The 17,010-nt window shown below is 37.1% G+C and overlaps 2 protein-coding genes across 3 annotated transcripts in view; one reads left to right on the forward strand and one right to left on the reverse strand.

Moving 5' to 3' along the window:
* LOC132821329 (spermatogenesis-associated protein 16-like) overlaps positions 1-11,743 on the forward strand; it is a 126,176-nt gene extending 114,433 nt beyond the window's left edge. The window contains exons 9-10 of the mRNA XM_060833913.1: positions 7,965-8,048; positions 11,522-11,743. Of these exons, the coding sequence (XP_060689896.1) occupies positions 7,965-8,048; positions 11,522-11,743 (306 nt within the window). The remainder of the gene's footprint in view (positions 1-7,964; positions 8,049-11,521) is intronic.
* A 2,757-nt stretch (positions 11,744-14,500) lies between these two features.
* Positions 14,501-17,010, reverse strand: part of ect2 (epithelial cell transforming 2) — an 85,122-nt gene continuing 82,612 nt past the window's right edge. For both annotated transcript variants that reach the window (XM_060834156.1, XM_060834155.1), the window contains one exon: positions 14,501-15,450. In XM_060834156.1, the coding sequence (XP_060690139.1) occupies positions 15,361-15,450 (90 nt within the window). In that variant the 3' untranslated portion in view covers positions 14,501-15,360. The remainder of the gene's footprint in view (positions 15,451-17,010) is intronic.

Consider the following 17,010-nt stretch of genomic DNA (forward strand, 5'->3'; position numbering starts at 1 on the left):
AAATGATATGCATTCGTCTATGATAGCAGAAGCACATCTAGAATGAAATTACATAGCAAATTGCAACAACTGGAACAAGACTAGATCCATTCTTATCATATTCCCACCAAGGCATTACCTTAATTTGTAGAAATAACATAAAAGATATTCATAAAGATATATTATCAAAAGAAGGATTCTTATTATTTAAAGGAAAAATATGAATGTTGTATAACTGTATAAGTTCCAGATCAGACGGACACTGTATATTTCTAACAGTTAGATGACATCATAATCTGTCTTTCCAGTGTAAAGATCTTCATCAAGAGTCTTTCCATGTTCTTCAAGATGCTGGTATAAAAGTCTTAAAGTACTTGCACAAATATTTACAATCTTTCGTGAATAAAGTTTTCCCAACCGCAAGTACAGTGATGCGAATCATATGGTCCCATGAGACACTGATGATGCACGTGTAAACAAAGAACACGGATGGTGGCTCACAAATCTGAAGAACACAGCATGATAAAGATTAAAACCCCTGTAGTATTAAAGCAAGGACTGCAATTTTAACTGGGGAAACAGACAAAAATGAAAAAGGGCATTAAAGCAAAACAGTGTTAATCGTGGCATTGTAAAATGTGGAGAACCTGTAGATTTCTGATGTTGCCAAGCAGGCTTGACTGTAATCACAAAGCATTTTCACCATTTCTTTATCTTTACTGTGATGTTACTGTGTTCAGTTTTCAATGATCCCACATTGCACCTGACCATTCTGTTTTCAATATTGTGTAGTTTGTCTTCATTTTGAAACCCCTTGTAAGTTTTATTGTCATACTTTTTTTTTGTAATCCACACATTTTGCTGTTAATAGTTCCTCTCTTATCCACTAGGATCTGTGCCATTTATTTTCAAATTCCATTTCAACAATGCCTTTTGCTTCCATAGTTCCAGTTTTTATTTGGTTTAACTCCTATAATTATACTTTTATACATTTGTAAATTATATATTGCTGTCTGTAATTCATAGTAAATAACTTCTTTTTTTGGATTTTAAAGGTTTGCTTTATTTGCGATTCATGGGTTGAGTTATAACAGTTGCAATACAGGTTCAGCTGCTGCTGTCCCTGCTGAATAACATCATACGAATATTTAACCTAGTTGGTTTTATTGCCACTAGTCATTTTTTAGCTGCCTCTGATCTTTTAAAATTGCAAATGAAATATATATTTGCTATTATTGTCCCAAAATTCAGTGATGCTGACAGCAGTATCCATTATTATGGAGTAAATCAAGGATCAACAGGTGTTGACATGTGTATTTAAACATGCAAACAGTCAATTGCTGTCAGTTACCTTTGCTCCTCCATTGGGTTTATTGTTACCATTCTTACCAATAGACCTATGTTGAATAATATGAAATGGCATGACTTTTGGATATTAAACCACTAATTCCTTACCAATTCTTCGGGAGAAAGTGAGGGGTAGTGTATTCAAGAGGAAGTGATTTTTTAAACCATGTGCTAATTGATAAATATTGTCAACTGATCTCTCTAGCCTGAAACATTGATATTGAAGTTTTGTTCCTTTGGAAATTAATTATTTTTGGGAGATTTCTTATAAAAACAAGTTATTTTTCTGTCTGTTTCATTTCTCTTTATGTCACCCATTATCCTTAATCCTTCCTAATTTCTGTGTAATTGTTTTCAATTTTCTCATTTTATATTTCCAGCTTTATTCTTCCTGGCCTACATTCTCCAGCTGTCAAATTCAATTACCTTTGAAAACCAGCGTGGAGTTGTGATGCATGATTCATACGTGGCATTGGTTCTGGTATAGGCAGTAAGCAAACCTTGCTGCTTATATCAGAACCAATGCCTGTAATACTAAAGCAAGGACTGCAATTTTAACTGGGGAAACAGACAAAAATGAAAAAGGGCATTAAAGCAAAACAGTGTTAATCGTAGCAATGTAAAATGTGGAGAACCTGTAGATTTCTGATGTTGCCAAGCAAGCTTGACTGTAATCACAAAGCATTTTCACTATTTCTTTATTTTCACTGTGATTTTACTGTGTTCAGTTTTCAATGATCCCATGTTGCACCTGACCATTCTGTTTTCATTAATTGTGTAGAGTTTTATCTTCATTTTGAAATCCCTTGTAAGTTTTTTGTAACACCTTTTTTGTAGTCCACACATTTTGCTGTTATTAGTTCCTCTCTTATCCACTGGGGTCTGTGCCATTTATTTTCAAATTCCATTTCAACAATGCCTTTTGCTTCCATAGTTCCAGTTTTTATTTAACCTTGCTGCCTGGTAATTTAATGGTTTGCAGTCAGTGATATGTGCACTGTTGAGTAGCTACTTGTACAAAATTGTGAGAAACTAGAATGATAGTTCAAGTTTACCAGCACACTTTAATCAGTCTGCTGCTCTGGGGGGTGAACTTTTGTTTCGACCCAATGCTGTGTAACTCATATGAGTGATTTTAACATGGGTAAGACACAATGTGGCATGTAATATATTTCTTAGATGTTCATAAGAGACTTGGTAAGATATTGCACTGGATGTCTTCATGCAGAAAGTGGAGAGGACAAATGTCATCTATTTACAAGGATCAAGGAATCCTTCCACACAAATGTTGTGAAGACAATGTGATCTGGTAGTCATTGTGGTCAATGTCAGTAATCTAACCTCCAGGACCAGGACAAAGTTCTGCAAGGAGTTTCATGACCTATCACAAATGGTTAAGTACAAAGAATGGCTCTTCACTTACCATGTATCACCAACTGTATCGTTAGCTTCACACACTCTTCAATTCATCATATCCCAATCGCTGAACTACCAATATTCCCTATCAGTCATGAGTCACTCTTAACACTTATAACTTCACCTCACCTTCACCTGAGCACATTCACGTCTCATCAGCACATCAAACATGCCTCGAATTGCCATCTGACATATTACCAGTAACAAGACTAACCAGCAGGTAACAGATTAGATTCCCTACATTAGATTAGATTCCCTACAGTGTGGAAACAGATCATTTGGCCCAATACATCCAAACCGACCCTTTGAAGAATAGCCCACCGAGACCCATTCCCCTACATTTACCCCTACCTAATGCACCTAATACTATGGGCAATTTAGCTAGGCCAATTCAACTGAACTGCATATCTTTGGATTGTGGGAGGAAACCGGAGTACCTGGAGGAAACCCACGTAGACACAGGGAGAATGTGCACAGGACAGTGGCTCGAGGGTGGAATCACCCGGGTCTCTGGTGTTGTGAGGCAGCAGTGCTAACCACTGAGCCACAGTACAGATATGGCTGAATGTCCTTGCCCTCTGTAGTTGATGGTGTATGCAAGTATTGTGTAGGCTATAACTAACACCGAGGTTGAAACCATCCAAGATGATAGTAGTTGAAAAGTTAGGAGGGTGGCATTAGCATTTTCTGACCATTAACATTTAAAGAGAAATTCAAAGATCTAGTAATTGACTGAAATTATTCACACAGGTGCTGTGGTTTCAAACAATAAATTCTACCTGACAAGAAACAATACTAATCAAATAAGCACTGTTTATGTGAATTAGTATTTACACTGCACATCAAAAAGAATAAAAATCTCACATGTTTAGAGGAAAATTCTCTATTGGGCCTCTCTTGTTCCTTATGACTTTCTTATTTACTTTGCTCTTGAAGGTTATTTCACTTCTTGGCACTAAATCAATGTGCCACAGCTTTCAGAACTTCTTTATTTCAAACTTTATTTTATTCATAGAAAATATCTCCACATAGCCACTAAAGCAATTCATTTCTGTACAGTAGCATATGAAGAACCAAACAAACATTAGAGTTTGACTGTATCCAACAAACAAACCAAAGGCATTTCTTACTTGCACAAGTATTTATTTACATACATTTGAGGCACCAGAAGGGTCCAATAACTGAACAGACTGAAAGAACTTAAACGGTGGCCTTTCTCCACTTAGTGTTGACGGGAGCTGTTGCAAGCTTTTGTGGGTCCCTCAGCATGTTGTCCTGGACCTTGAAATGTGCCAATCTGCAACACTCATTCAAGGTCAACTCTTTGCTCTGGAAAACTAGCAAGTTTTGGGCAGTCCACAAAGCATGTTTCACAGAGTTGGTGGTCCTCTAGGCACAGTCCCCATTTGTCTCGGTGTATGATTCGGGGAACAGACAGCTGAGCACAGAATCCTGCCTCATGCAGCTACTCTGGACACACCTCTACAAAACCCACTGCCACTTTCTCCAAACTTCCTTTGCCAAGGCACATCCTACCAGGAGATGTGTGACAATCTCTAGTCCCTATACCCCACAACCGCTTAGAGAGCAGCGCATGGAGTCCAGGCATACATGAAAGATCTCATAGGTAGTGCCCTTCTTGCCACCAACCAAACTATGTCTTGGTGCTTGTTGGTAAGTTCTGGTAATGAGGCATTGTACCAAATGACTTTGATAGTCTGCTCAGGGAACAACCCAAGAGGATTTACCTTCTTATTTTCCTGCAGGTTCTCGAGAATTCCATGTGCTGACCACTTCCTGATAGACTTGTGGTCAAAGGTATTTTTCTTTGCAAATTTCTCCATAAAACTCAGGTGATATTTTACGGTCCAACTACTCAGAGTGTTCCACGGCAACAAGGCCAGACCCATCCTTTGTGTCATTGGGAACAGGTAGAACCTCAACCTGCAGTGATACTTTGTGTCTATGCACAGCATCATGCATCCACATGCAAAGGGAACCATTAGGATGAGGGCAACACTGGGTACTTTCAGGTAGATGGATGATTTTGGATCCCAGGATCTTTAAGTTGGAGGTACAAGTATTAAATTATGCACCAGTTGAATACTTATTCAGGAGTCAGACTATATATTTAATAATCAAATCTTTCATGAGTACCTATTAACTTAAGCTGAATGCTTCAGATTCTGTGAATAGATACTCTTGACAGGGTGGGGTGTAGGATAATTACCCAGAAGAATCCTTAAACTTTCAGGCTGTTCTGGCTGTTGTGATTGGTGATTCTGCAGAATCCACATGTGCATATCCCATCTATGCTTCAGAAGGGATTATCTACTAAAAGTAGTGCCAATATGTCCATTTAATGTTATAAATTTCTGTTTAACAATTGTTTGTCTTAGAATCTCCTGTTGTGTCCTACTCTGTGCACATTGTCACCTTTTCTCCATCCCTACATCAATCCTGCAGGATTCTGGGGTGCAAATTAATTTTAATTATAAGAACTATGTCAGTTAGAATCACAGACTGAGTTTCAGAGAACCAATCAATCGTTTATTAGTCCTGATTATTACAAAAACAAAATCCAGGAAGAAATAACTTTTACATCCAAAGTACAAAAGAAATGATACTCAGTAGAAGCAGTGTGCACTGGTTTCTTGTTCTGATCTATTGATTGAAGTTCTCTGTCTTCCTGCATGTGCTCTGAACGACTAAAACAAAGGCCCTTTGATCCTTACTACATGCTCCCCAGTGCATCAACGGTGTTCTGAAATCTAATTGACTGTTTAGTGCATGAACTGTTTGTGGTCAGTCTTAGATTGGATAAACAATAAGTACCCAATTCCTGGTTGGATTCTTTCAAAGTAATTGTTAGGTTATTGATATCACTTACCATTTCCTCATTCATTCTTTCACATGCTAAATCAACTTATAAGATCATCCATTTATAGCAACGTGTCCCTCTTAGTTTACCAATTCCATACAGCTGTACGAAAATGGCACCAGCGAACACACAGTGCTCATATTTGGAACATGTAATGTCACCTCCCAGTAAATAAGTTTCAGCCTAAATAGCCCTGTTGATAAATTTGGGACAGCATTCAGCTTTATCAATATCCCTTAAATTACAAGACTCACTTATGCTTCCAACAATGACTTTTGATACCCAAAGTTCAATATAACTGTACAAATTAATAGACTTGTTACATACTTTTAAGTTACCATTTTAAAACATAGCTGTGTATTTGTGTAAAAGTTCTATCCACTTCTCTTCCGAAAGCATTTTCATTTGCTGGCCAAAGTTTACATTAGTTTGAGCCTTGAAATAGCAATAAAAGCACAGTGCTTACTTTTTATTTTAAAAATTTCCTTCCCAACAGAAATACTTTAAAAATTAACCACAATTAAACAAAATGCAATTTTGTTCTTCCCTTAATCAAATATAAATGATTTATTTATCACAGGGCACCAATCTATGTGCACGCACGCACACCCCACACCCCCATTCCCAGCGTACATTCCCATTTTAAAGTCTCTGGAGTCCCAATTTGCCCAGGCTCCTAACCTTGTCTTCACACCTGTCTCACTTCCCATTGCTCATCTCCCTGGCTCCTGTTTCCACCGTCTGCTCAATTGAGAGACTGTTCTGTAGCTGCTCTTCTCCTGGCTTCTGTTCCAAACTCATAACTCAAGTGTTGGACTCTATCAAGTAGCAGAATGTGGTTGATGCTGGTAATCCTGGAATTTCAACTACTATCTGCACCAACCAACTTCATGCAATAAAGGGACCATGGTCAATTTTGAAGAACTACCACAGATAATTCAAACATTTTTTTTCTAGTTTTTTTGCATAATTCAATTATTGCACTTTTTTTGAATTACCCAGGAGCTTGGGGACCAATATTTCCCCAGTGCTTTCTTTATGGCAATAGCTGAGCTAGAATCAATTTACCACTCAGAACCTTTCTCTCAAACAGTGTAATTTGTTCTCATCCTTTGAAATTTGACAATTTTACATTTATCCTGCTGCCATGAAACATTTCATAACGTGTAGGACTATAAATTGTAACTATCTTGTATTTTGTTTTAAACTTTATTTCAGCTGGAAGTGAACTTTGCAGTTCATATATGATGAGTATTTCAATTTGTGTATGGATTGTCCCCAAGTGAGAAACAGCTGAAGGAATAACTGATTTTAACTGATTCCAATTTTTAAAAATTGTTTAATTGAAATAATTTGCAATAAAATATTCAGGAATAGAACCACAACTTTTAAGTGAGGACATGCTGCATATTGCCCATATATGAATTGACTGTACACTGAAAATATAAATCATATTACGAAAGTCTGTCATGTTCAATAGCCATTATTTGATGCAGCTGACATAGCGGACTAATACAAAACAAAGGCATTCAATCTGCTGCCAGGATTTCAGGTATTGACTGCCCTGATTTCTTGCATACGGTCACACACCAGTTGTCACTTGCAAGTAGATACATACAAGTTTATTTTTGCCCTGTATGATTTGTGAACTGAGACAAGAGATGTTGCTTTCAGATTTTGAATGATTACATTACATCTTATGAATGATCTATTCCAAAAAAAATCCACAATCCCTTTTTCCTTGCTGGTCAGCAATAGGAATTTCATTGTTTATAATCTTTGAATTTGATATCTCCAATTATTGCATAATTGAAACTAGATAAGGCTTGCAATGGTTGGAAGTATTGAAGTATGTCAGATTCCAAACCATATATTATCTTGTGAATTATAGGTAAATTCACAGACAATTTGCATTACAGGTATCTTGAAAGTTGCTATCAGTCATGACCATGTTTTAATGAGAAATTACTTCCTTTAACAGAATACAAAATAGCATTTAAAATGCTAATCATGTAATACTGATTGTCTCAATGAAAGATTGACTGTCTCATTATAAATAATCAAGCTGTTGAAGCATTATGGCTGTACTCCCTCAAAGTTAGTTTTGGGAAAATGGTCTATATCTTATTTAAATGCACCAGTGAACCGTGAGAAACATACCAATGTCCCATGCAACTCGCTGCTCATTACTTTCTCATTACTAAAAGTCGAGAAAAATACTACAGCTTAATCTAGAATGGCTGATCACACAATATTTTAGGATTTTTTGGGAGAACTTTAGGTTCGGTTATATTACTTTCTTGTGGTTACTCAATTGATCAGATTTTTGTTTATTCCACAGCTGCATTCATTAATGACAGATGCTGTTGACACACTTGAAGGAAACAGGAATAATGGAGAATGTGTTTGGAACAAAGCTGAAAAGGTAACACTATCAATATAATGGTTTATGCAATTGGAACTAAACCAATGGTTTGTGAAATATTTAGGTTTGAGTGAATTGCTTTGCAAATTGTGCCTGCAATTTATTTTTTCCAGTTTTTGCATAATTCAATTATAGAGTCATAGAGATGTACAGCATGGAAACAGACCCTTCGGTCTAACCCGTCTATGCTGATCAGATATCCCAAACCAATCTAGTCCCACCTGCCAGCACCTGGCCCATATCCTCCAAACACTTCCTATTCATATACCCATCCAAATGCCTTTTAAATATTACAATTGTACCAGCCTCCACCACTTCCACTGGCAGCTCATTCCATAGACGTACCACCTTGTGCATGAAAAGTTGCTCCTTAGGTCTCTTTTATATCTTTCCCCTCTCACCCTAAACCTATGCCCTCTAGTTCTAGACTCTCCCACCCCAGGGAAAAGTCTGCCACTTCTCAGCCCATTGGCCCATCTGATCAAGATACTGTTGTAATCTGAGGTAACCTTCTTTGCTATTCACTACACCTCCAATTTTGGTGTCATCTGCAAACTTACTAACTATACCTCTTATGCTCACATCCAAATCACTTGTATAAATGACGTTAAGTAGTGAACCCAGCACCGATCCTTGCGGCACTCCATTGGTAAAAGGCCTCCAATCTGAAAAACAACCCTACACCACCACCCTCTGTCTCCTACCTTCGAGCCAGTTCTGTATCCAAATGGCTAGTTCTCCCTGTATTCCATAAGATCTAACCTTGTTAATCAGACTCCCATGGGGAACCTTGTCAAACGCCTTACTGAAGTCCATATAAATCACATCTACTGCTCTGCCCTCATCAGTCTTTTTTGTTACTTCTTCAAAAAACTCAATCAAGTTTATGAGACATGATTTCCCACACACAAAGCCATGTTGACTATCCTTAATCAGTCCTTGCCTTTCCAAATACATGTACATCCTGTGCCTCAGGATTCCCTCCAACAACTTACCCACCACCGAGGTCAGGCCTCACTGGTCTATAGCTCTCTAGCTTACCATCCTTCTTAAACAGTGGCACCATGTTAGCCAACCTCCTCCAGTCTTCTGGCACCTCACCTGTGACTATCAATGATACAGATATCTTAGCAAGAGGCCCAGCAATCACTTCCCTAGCTTCCCACAGAGTTCTAGGGTACACCTGATTAGGTCCTGGGGATTTATCCACCTTCATGCATTTCAAAACATCCAGCACTCCCTCCTCTGTAATATGAACATTTTGCAAGATGTCACCATCTATTTCCCGACATTCTATATCTTCCATGTCTTTTTCCAAAGTAAATACTGTTGCAAAATCCTTGTTTAGTATCTTCCCCATTTTCTGCGGCTCCACACAAAGGCCACCTTGCTGATGTTTGAGGGGCCCTATTCTCTCCCTAGTTACCCTTTTGTCCTTAACGTATTTGTAAAAACTTTTTGGATTCTCCTTAACTCTATTTGCCAAAGCTATGTCATGTCCCCTTTTTGCCCTCCTGATTTCCCTCTTAAGTGTACTCCTGCTGCCTTTATACTGTTCTAAGGATTGACTCGATCTATCCCGTCTGTACCTGACATGTGCTTCCTTTTTTTTCTTAACCAAACCCTCAATTTCTTTAGTCATCCAACATTCCCTATACCTACCAGCCTTTCCTTTCACCCTAACAGGAATATACTTTCTCTGGATTCTTGTCTCATTTCTGAAGGCTTCCCATTTTCCAGCCGCCCCTTGACCTGCAAACATTTGCCCCCAATCAGCTTTTGAAAGTTCTTGCCTAATACTGTTGAAATTGGCCTTTCTCCAATTTAGAACTTCAACTTTTAGATCTGGTCTATCCTTTTCCATCACTATTTATCTCTAATAGAATTATGGTCGCTGGCCACAAAGTGCTCCCCCACTGACACCTCAGTCACCTGCCCTGCCTTATTTCCTAAGAGTAGGTCAAGTTTTGTACCTTCTCTCGTAGGTACACCCATATACTGAATCAGAAAATTTTCTTGTGCACACTTAACAAATTCCTCTCCATCTAAACCCTTAACACTATGGGAGTCCCAGTCTATGTTTGGAAAGTTAAAATCCCCTACCATAACAACCTTATTATTCTTATAAATAACTGAGATCTCCTTACAAATTTGTTTCTCAATTTCCCTCTGACTATTGTGGGATCTATAATACAATCCCAATAAGGTGATCATCCCTTTCTTATTTCAGTTCCACCCAAATAACTTCCCTGGATGTATTTCTGGGAATATCCTTCCTTCGTACAGCTGTAATGCTATCCCTTACTAAAAATGCCACTCCCCCTCCTCTGTTGCCTCCCTTTCTATCCTTCCTGTAGCATATGTATCCTGAAAGGTTAAGCTGCCAGTCCTGCACCAGTCTCAGATTGATCTCTTTCCTCACTATCTCCCTGGGTCACCCCCACCCCCCACTAGTTTAAATCCTCCCGAGCAGTTCTAGCAAATCTCCCTGCCAGTATATTAGTCCCTTTCCAATTTAGGTGCAATCTGTCCTTCTTTTGGGGTCACTTCTACCCCAAAAGAAATTCCAATGATCCAAAAATGTGAATCCTTCTCCCATACACCAGCTCCTCAGCCATGCATTCATCTGCTCTATCCTCCTATACCTGCCCTCACTAGCTCATAGCACCGGGATAATCCAGACATTACTACTCTCGAGGACCTCCTTTTTAACTCTTTGTAATCTCCCTTCAGAATTTCAATCTTTTCCCTTCCTATGCCGTTGGTTCCAATGTGGACAATGACCTCTTGCTGGCCCCTCTCCCCCTTGAAAACATTCTGCACCCTCTCGAAGACATCCTTGATCCTGGCACCAGGGAAGTAATACACCATTCTGATTTTTCATTGCTGGCCACAGAAATGTCTGTCTGTAGCTCGGACTAGAGAGTCCCCTAATACAGTTGATCTCTTAGAACTCGATGTACCCCTCATTGCATTACAGCCAGTCTCAATACCAGAAACTTGACTTTTATTGCACCTTTCTTGATTACCCAGGAGTTTGGGGACCTATATTTCACCAGTGTTTTCTTTATGGCAATAGCTGAGCCAGAATCAATTTACCACTCAGAACCTTTATCTCCGATGGTATAATTTGTACTCATTCCTTGAGATTTAACAATTTTGCATTTATCCTGATGCCATGAAAAGCAAGAATCGTTTCCTGACCATTTGTCGATGTCCAGACCATAGTACAATGTTGATTTAAGCACTTAGATTAGCTGAATTTTCTTAGTGTCCATAAGTTTTTTTTTTCCACTATCTATATTTGTTTAGGATAAATCTAGTTCAGGGCATATTTTACCCTGGCAACAAATTCCAGTCAGGTTCAAAAGCAAAAAAAAATTCAAAATAGAATCATTTGCATGCAATATTTTTTATTGACATTTCAAGGAAAGGAATTATTTAAATAAATATTAATAGATGATTGATTACAGGTTGGGCTAATTGAGGAGCTTATCTATCAATTAGAAGATAATTTTCTGAAGTCAAAAGCCCTGAAAACAGCTCGAAAACAGAGAAGAGAAATGAAGAAACTAAAAAGTCAGAAACTTGTTCTGTTGCCTGGTGACTCGAAGCCATCCAGAGACACAAAGGCTATCGGAAAGTCACCTACTCAGACTGATCGACAAGACAACAAAATCTCATCTTCAAATTAATGAAGCAACATCTAGGAACATTAATGCCCTTGCTTCAGTATTCATTGTGGAGGTATTACCTTGCCATTGGAGCTTGAATAGTTGTATTGAAATGCTTCAAAACTTGAAGATAAAACTGGAATTGAAAAACTATTTTTTTCAATTTTTTATTTTTTTTTACACACATTACATAGCTTTGTCAGAGATCAATTTAAAATATACGTTCAGAACACAGAGCACCAGGTTTCATGGATGTGCAATTAATCCAGTTTGATAAACTGACTGTATATAAACAATGTAGCGTACAACTGAAAACCACACTCTCTCCAAAAATAGTGACAAATTATTTCACTTTTTCAAATTTTGAACCCATCTCTTTGGGTTCAAAGCCTCCATCACAGGTAGGACTTGAACTGTCAGCTTCTGGCCCAGAGATAGAAACACAGTCACTATTCCACAACACCTTTTATCTTCTATTTTTATGCTTTTTGAAATCTGTGTCTTGAAGTAAACTCGTTGAAAACATGCATGCTTTTATTTACTGAGACTCAAGTTGCAACTTAAGTGAATCATTTTACCCAGTTCTAATTTTTAGTCTTAATAAGTATTAACATGCCTACCTATCCACCAACTTTTAATATCCATTGAGATCTTTTACCTGGCCTTAATCGAGTTGATATTTCACTCATTCATTCTAAATCTCAACTTTCCAACTAGGTCTCCCTACTCACTTTGTGTCTCATGCATCTAGGACCTCTTGTATATCGGCTAGCACTTAACTTCCACCTGTCTTCATTTTTACTTTGATCATACAGACATTAGAAGTACGATAACCCAGAATATTGCTAAATCAGAAATAAATAGTGTATCTGACCCAGACAGGATTGAAAAACATTACCCACTTGCCATCAAACATCTTCCACACAAAGTTCCAGGATAGTGACTTTCTATTGTGAAGCTGCTTAAGAATCCACAAATCTTTCATAGTTAAGTCTTTGTAGAAACCCCACTCCCTCTTGAAGCAGTGTGCCATATTTGGAGATGTAAATGTCTAGCATAACCAGCTATTTTGACAGCTTCTGTGAAAGTGAATTATATAAGGCAAGTGTGTGTTTAGGTAGCAGTTGGTTGAGAAGGTAGATGACATCACTAGTGTACCAAATAAGTGAGTGAATGAGAGCTCAGGGTAGGTCATGGTCTGGTCGAGAGTTGCCAGGGGTGATCGGCAGTTGATAATTAGCTAGTCATAAAAAGAAGTTCTCTTTGGCTAACTGTTAAGCCTCGGAGTTGGACCTCTCCAAAATTAATTATGAAACTTTAAAGGGACTTGTTTGGAGATGCAGGGGAATTGCCCACAGACAAATTCAAATTTCCAGGAAATTCTCAGAGGTAGCTGCACCTAGGATCTTGCAATTCAAAGTCTATGCTACTAATGGCTCTTTGGACAGCATTATAAATAATCTTCATTATTCCTTTTATTTGTATTTCCTGACACCAAGCACCATTCTAGTGAAACTACATGGTTATGCTTTTGTCAGTATTAATACTATTTCAACAATGTGCCTACTGCATTGTCACAAAAGGTTTTAGATATGTTCCTAAATATCTTGATTACAGTCCCTCTAGGAAGGCTGCGGTTGAGAAATAAATGAGAAACAAGTGGAAATATTTTATAATGGCATACATGATTTCCTGGTCTTAAAGGGACCGTCATTCAACTATAAACTGAATGTTAAAACTGACATCACACCAGGTCTTTTTGTAACCTCTTATTTAAAAGAGTCATAAAAATGATCAAGAGCCTAGAAGCACAAGCACAATTCTTACATTCTGAGATGGCAACTTAGTGAGGTACTTCCTCCTGTGAATAAAAAGGGATATATTCAAAATGTACAGGTGGAAATCTCCTGCCATAACATGTTATCTTCATGTTCAAGACCAAAGACAGTTACCATGAACAAAAATGGATGCTAAGTCATCCATAATCTGACACAGAAGCTAATTACCATGGATGCTGAAAATCTTAAAACAGTAAATGCTCAAGCAGCTCCAGTTTGGTAGCATCTGTAGAGTTAACATCCAGCCTGATATTACTTCTTCAGAACAGGTAAGACAGTCTTATTAAGAGTTGAAAAAAACTGCTTTTTCTTTTTCTACACATGCTTTGGGTTTTCTTGGTTGGCAATTGTAATTTCCATATTTCATATGTCCTGTGTATGTTCTACTGTCCTTTGCCATTTGTTCAACATCCTGAAAAATTATGCTACAAATTTTAATCCAGAATTAAACAACTCAAAACACATTTGCTTCACACCTCAAAGTTAGATTTAAAGAACATGGACAATTCAGGATATACCTATATTTCTACATATCTTTTCCAAAATTGAAAAGCTAAAAATCAGGAAGATATCAAAGAGCCTCTTATGCTTTTGCAATAACTCACCATATAAAACTATTTCTTTAAAAATGTTTATTTGCATTATATGGGACTACACCAAGTAAACTTTATGTACAAAAATGAGAACATCCTTCAATTAGCAGCTCAGATTATTTTGCAGATTAGATAATACAAAGTAATAACCCAGTACATTAAATGCAAAAACAGACAAAAATATTTTTCTTCACAAGGAAAAGTGTCAGTAAAAGTGTATTACAAAAAAGTGATTCAGGTAGATATTCGGATAGCAAAATATTCAAAGTATAGAAATATCAAATATACAAAATAATTCTACAAAACAAATCAATGTTTAACAAATGCTAGATGAAGTTCTATAAAACGTTGCTAATTTTAATGAGGTGCATCTAGAAAAATATGTTATCATCTTAGCATTGTACTTGACTAAATAATTTACTTTAATACATTTTATATTGTTGGAATCATAATCATACCTTCATTTAACCCTTTTTTTAAAAAAAGATAGTTTTGGGAAAACCTGAAAGACAACATCAACCCATAAATGTTGGCTAGAAGACTGCCTGGTTATATTTCCCTTCCAATAAAATTTGAAGTAGGTTGATTCAGGTTTTTCTCAATTAAACATTTTGTGGGTATTAAGTAATTTGCACATTAAATAAAAACTGTCTTTCCTGTCTTGAGATTATGGGTTTCAATGAATTACCCAGCTGCAACAGACCTTTTGAGGCAATTTAACCAAATCCACATGTTGGGAAAATTTCAGGATCAAGTTCAACTCTTTTTTGAACCTGTTCAACTTTATTCTTTCAAGGCTAATGTTGTTCTCCCAAACTGGCTCCATTATTTGACCAAAGAATTAAGTTAAAATAATCCCTAGAAAGTTGATTATGTCAATTTCATCAATGCATTAAATGATACACATTTTAATAAAAAGGCTACAGAAGCAGTGTAATAAATAAACTTGTACAAAAATGTACAAATTGAAGCAGGAAAAACAGCAATCAAAATTTCTTCAATTAGTGTTCAACCAGGTAGACAATAGTATTGTAAAAAAAGATGGAACAAGGTTAAAGGAAAACAAATCCACAGTACAGTTAGCATTATCCTTCCCTTAAAAATGATGCATACTTCAAATACAATTACACTTTATATCATTTAAACTTTTACAATGGTTGCAACTGATCAAAAGTATTATTTTACGCATTTAGCCAATATGCGGATGCTATATCAAATGAGCTGTTGATCGACTGCAAGTGTGGTATTTTTTCTCAAATGTTGCTGGTAGGCTCACCAATGAAGGTGATTGTACACCCTGTGTAAAACAAAAAAACAAAGATCAATTTTTGAGACTAATGAAAATGTACTAACTTTCCAGATTAATATTTGTTCCTCCAAGGAAGCATTTCAAACTCAAGTACAGTCAAATTAGTAAAGTTGCAAATCAAGATGCAAATTTCCTAAGAATGACAGATTTGCTTAACACAAGAATTGAACATATTATCTTCCATCTTTTTTGCACCCAATATGTTTCAACCAGTTTTAAATCTAGGTCAAGTGCAAACTTAAGAGAATTCACACAGGTACAGTGTGATATGCGTATAAACACCAAATATAAATATTTAAAATACCCAAGGCTTTCCCCTCAGTGAGTTGAAGTCTGTTTCATCTGGTGATTAATGTATGAGAAACCAGCCGAACAAAAATCTATATATCCTATCAATCCATTTAATCTTGTATCATCTTGTCCGACAAAGATAGTTCAATTTAATGCATGACAGCATGATCAAAAGTATCTAATGCTATATTGTTTTATTGGTATGTCAAATTGAAATGCTTTCATTTCTGGTTTTCCTTTCCTTGTCTCTGAAGATTAATCACTACGGTAGCTCTTGAAACTACATATGATTCTTCTTCAACTCCAAGGAAGAGTCATACTGAATGCAAAACATCAACTGTTTCTTTTTCCATTGATGCTGTCAGACCTACCTATTCTTCCAGTTCTTCATGTGGGAGATTTTCAACATCTATAATGGCTTCACGAATTACAGCAGTTCTTCTCAACTGTTTCATATAAGTTGTTTTAGTTACTTAACTAGAGCATTGTGCACTTTGAACATGGGACACGGTGTAGACACTGTATATTTACCCATTTTTTTATCATTTGGCTCAACATTCTCTTTGTGTTGTTTACTGTTCTATTGTGGTAGCACCCCCAAGTCTGGGTCAGAAGCTTCAAGGTCAGGATATAACTTAAGATCCACTATGGAAGGTGTATCAAAACATGGCCAAAATAGTTAATTATCAAACTCCAAATGTTTTCAATACTCTTAAAAGCAGGCAGCAAAAGCAGGAGGATTTCCTTATCATCTAAAATGATACGTAACTGCCACATACAGACTCCAAATGCAATAAAGGATTTTTCATGCAGGTTCTTGCCAGGAGCAAACAACATATGCACTGAGGGATTCAGACTAGGATGGAGGAGTGGAGAAATTTCTTCACCCAGAGAATGGTGAGCCTATGGAATTCTCTACCATAGAAAGGAGTTGAGGCCAAAATGTTGAATGTTTTCAAGGAGTTAGATGTAATTCTTAGGCGTCAATGGGTTTGGGAAGAAAGTGGAACAGGGTACTGAGTTAGACGATCAGCCATGATCATAGTCAATGGCAGAACAGGCTGAAAGAAAAAGGGCCAAATAGATCACTCATGTTCCTATTTTCTATGTTTCTACCACAAACAGTATAGAATGAATCTACCAAACCCCAGATGTCAGAAATTCACCTCTGGCTATTTAGACACAGCTAAATAGACTGTGTTACATTCATTTTGAACATAAGGCATAAGGGAACAAAGAACAGTACAGCACAGGAAC

The sequence above is a fragment of the Hemiscyllium ocellatum genome, chromosome 13, assembly GCF_020745735.1.
Source record: "Hemiscyllium ocellatum isolate sHemOce1 chromosome 13, sHemOce1.pat.X.cur, whole genome shotgun sequence".
Lineage (NCBI taxonomy): Eukaryota > Metazoa > Chordata > Chondrichthyes > Orectolobiformes > Hemiscylliidae > Hemiscyllium > Hemiscyllium ocellatum.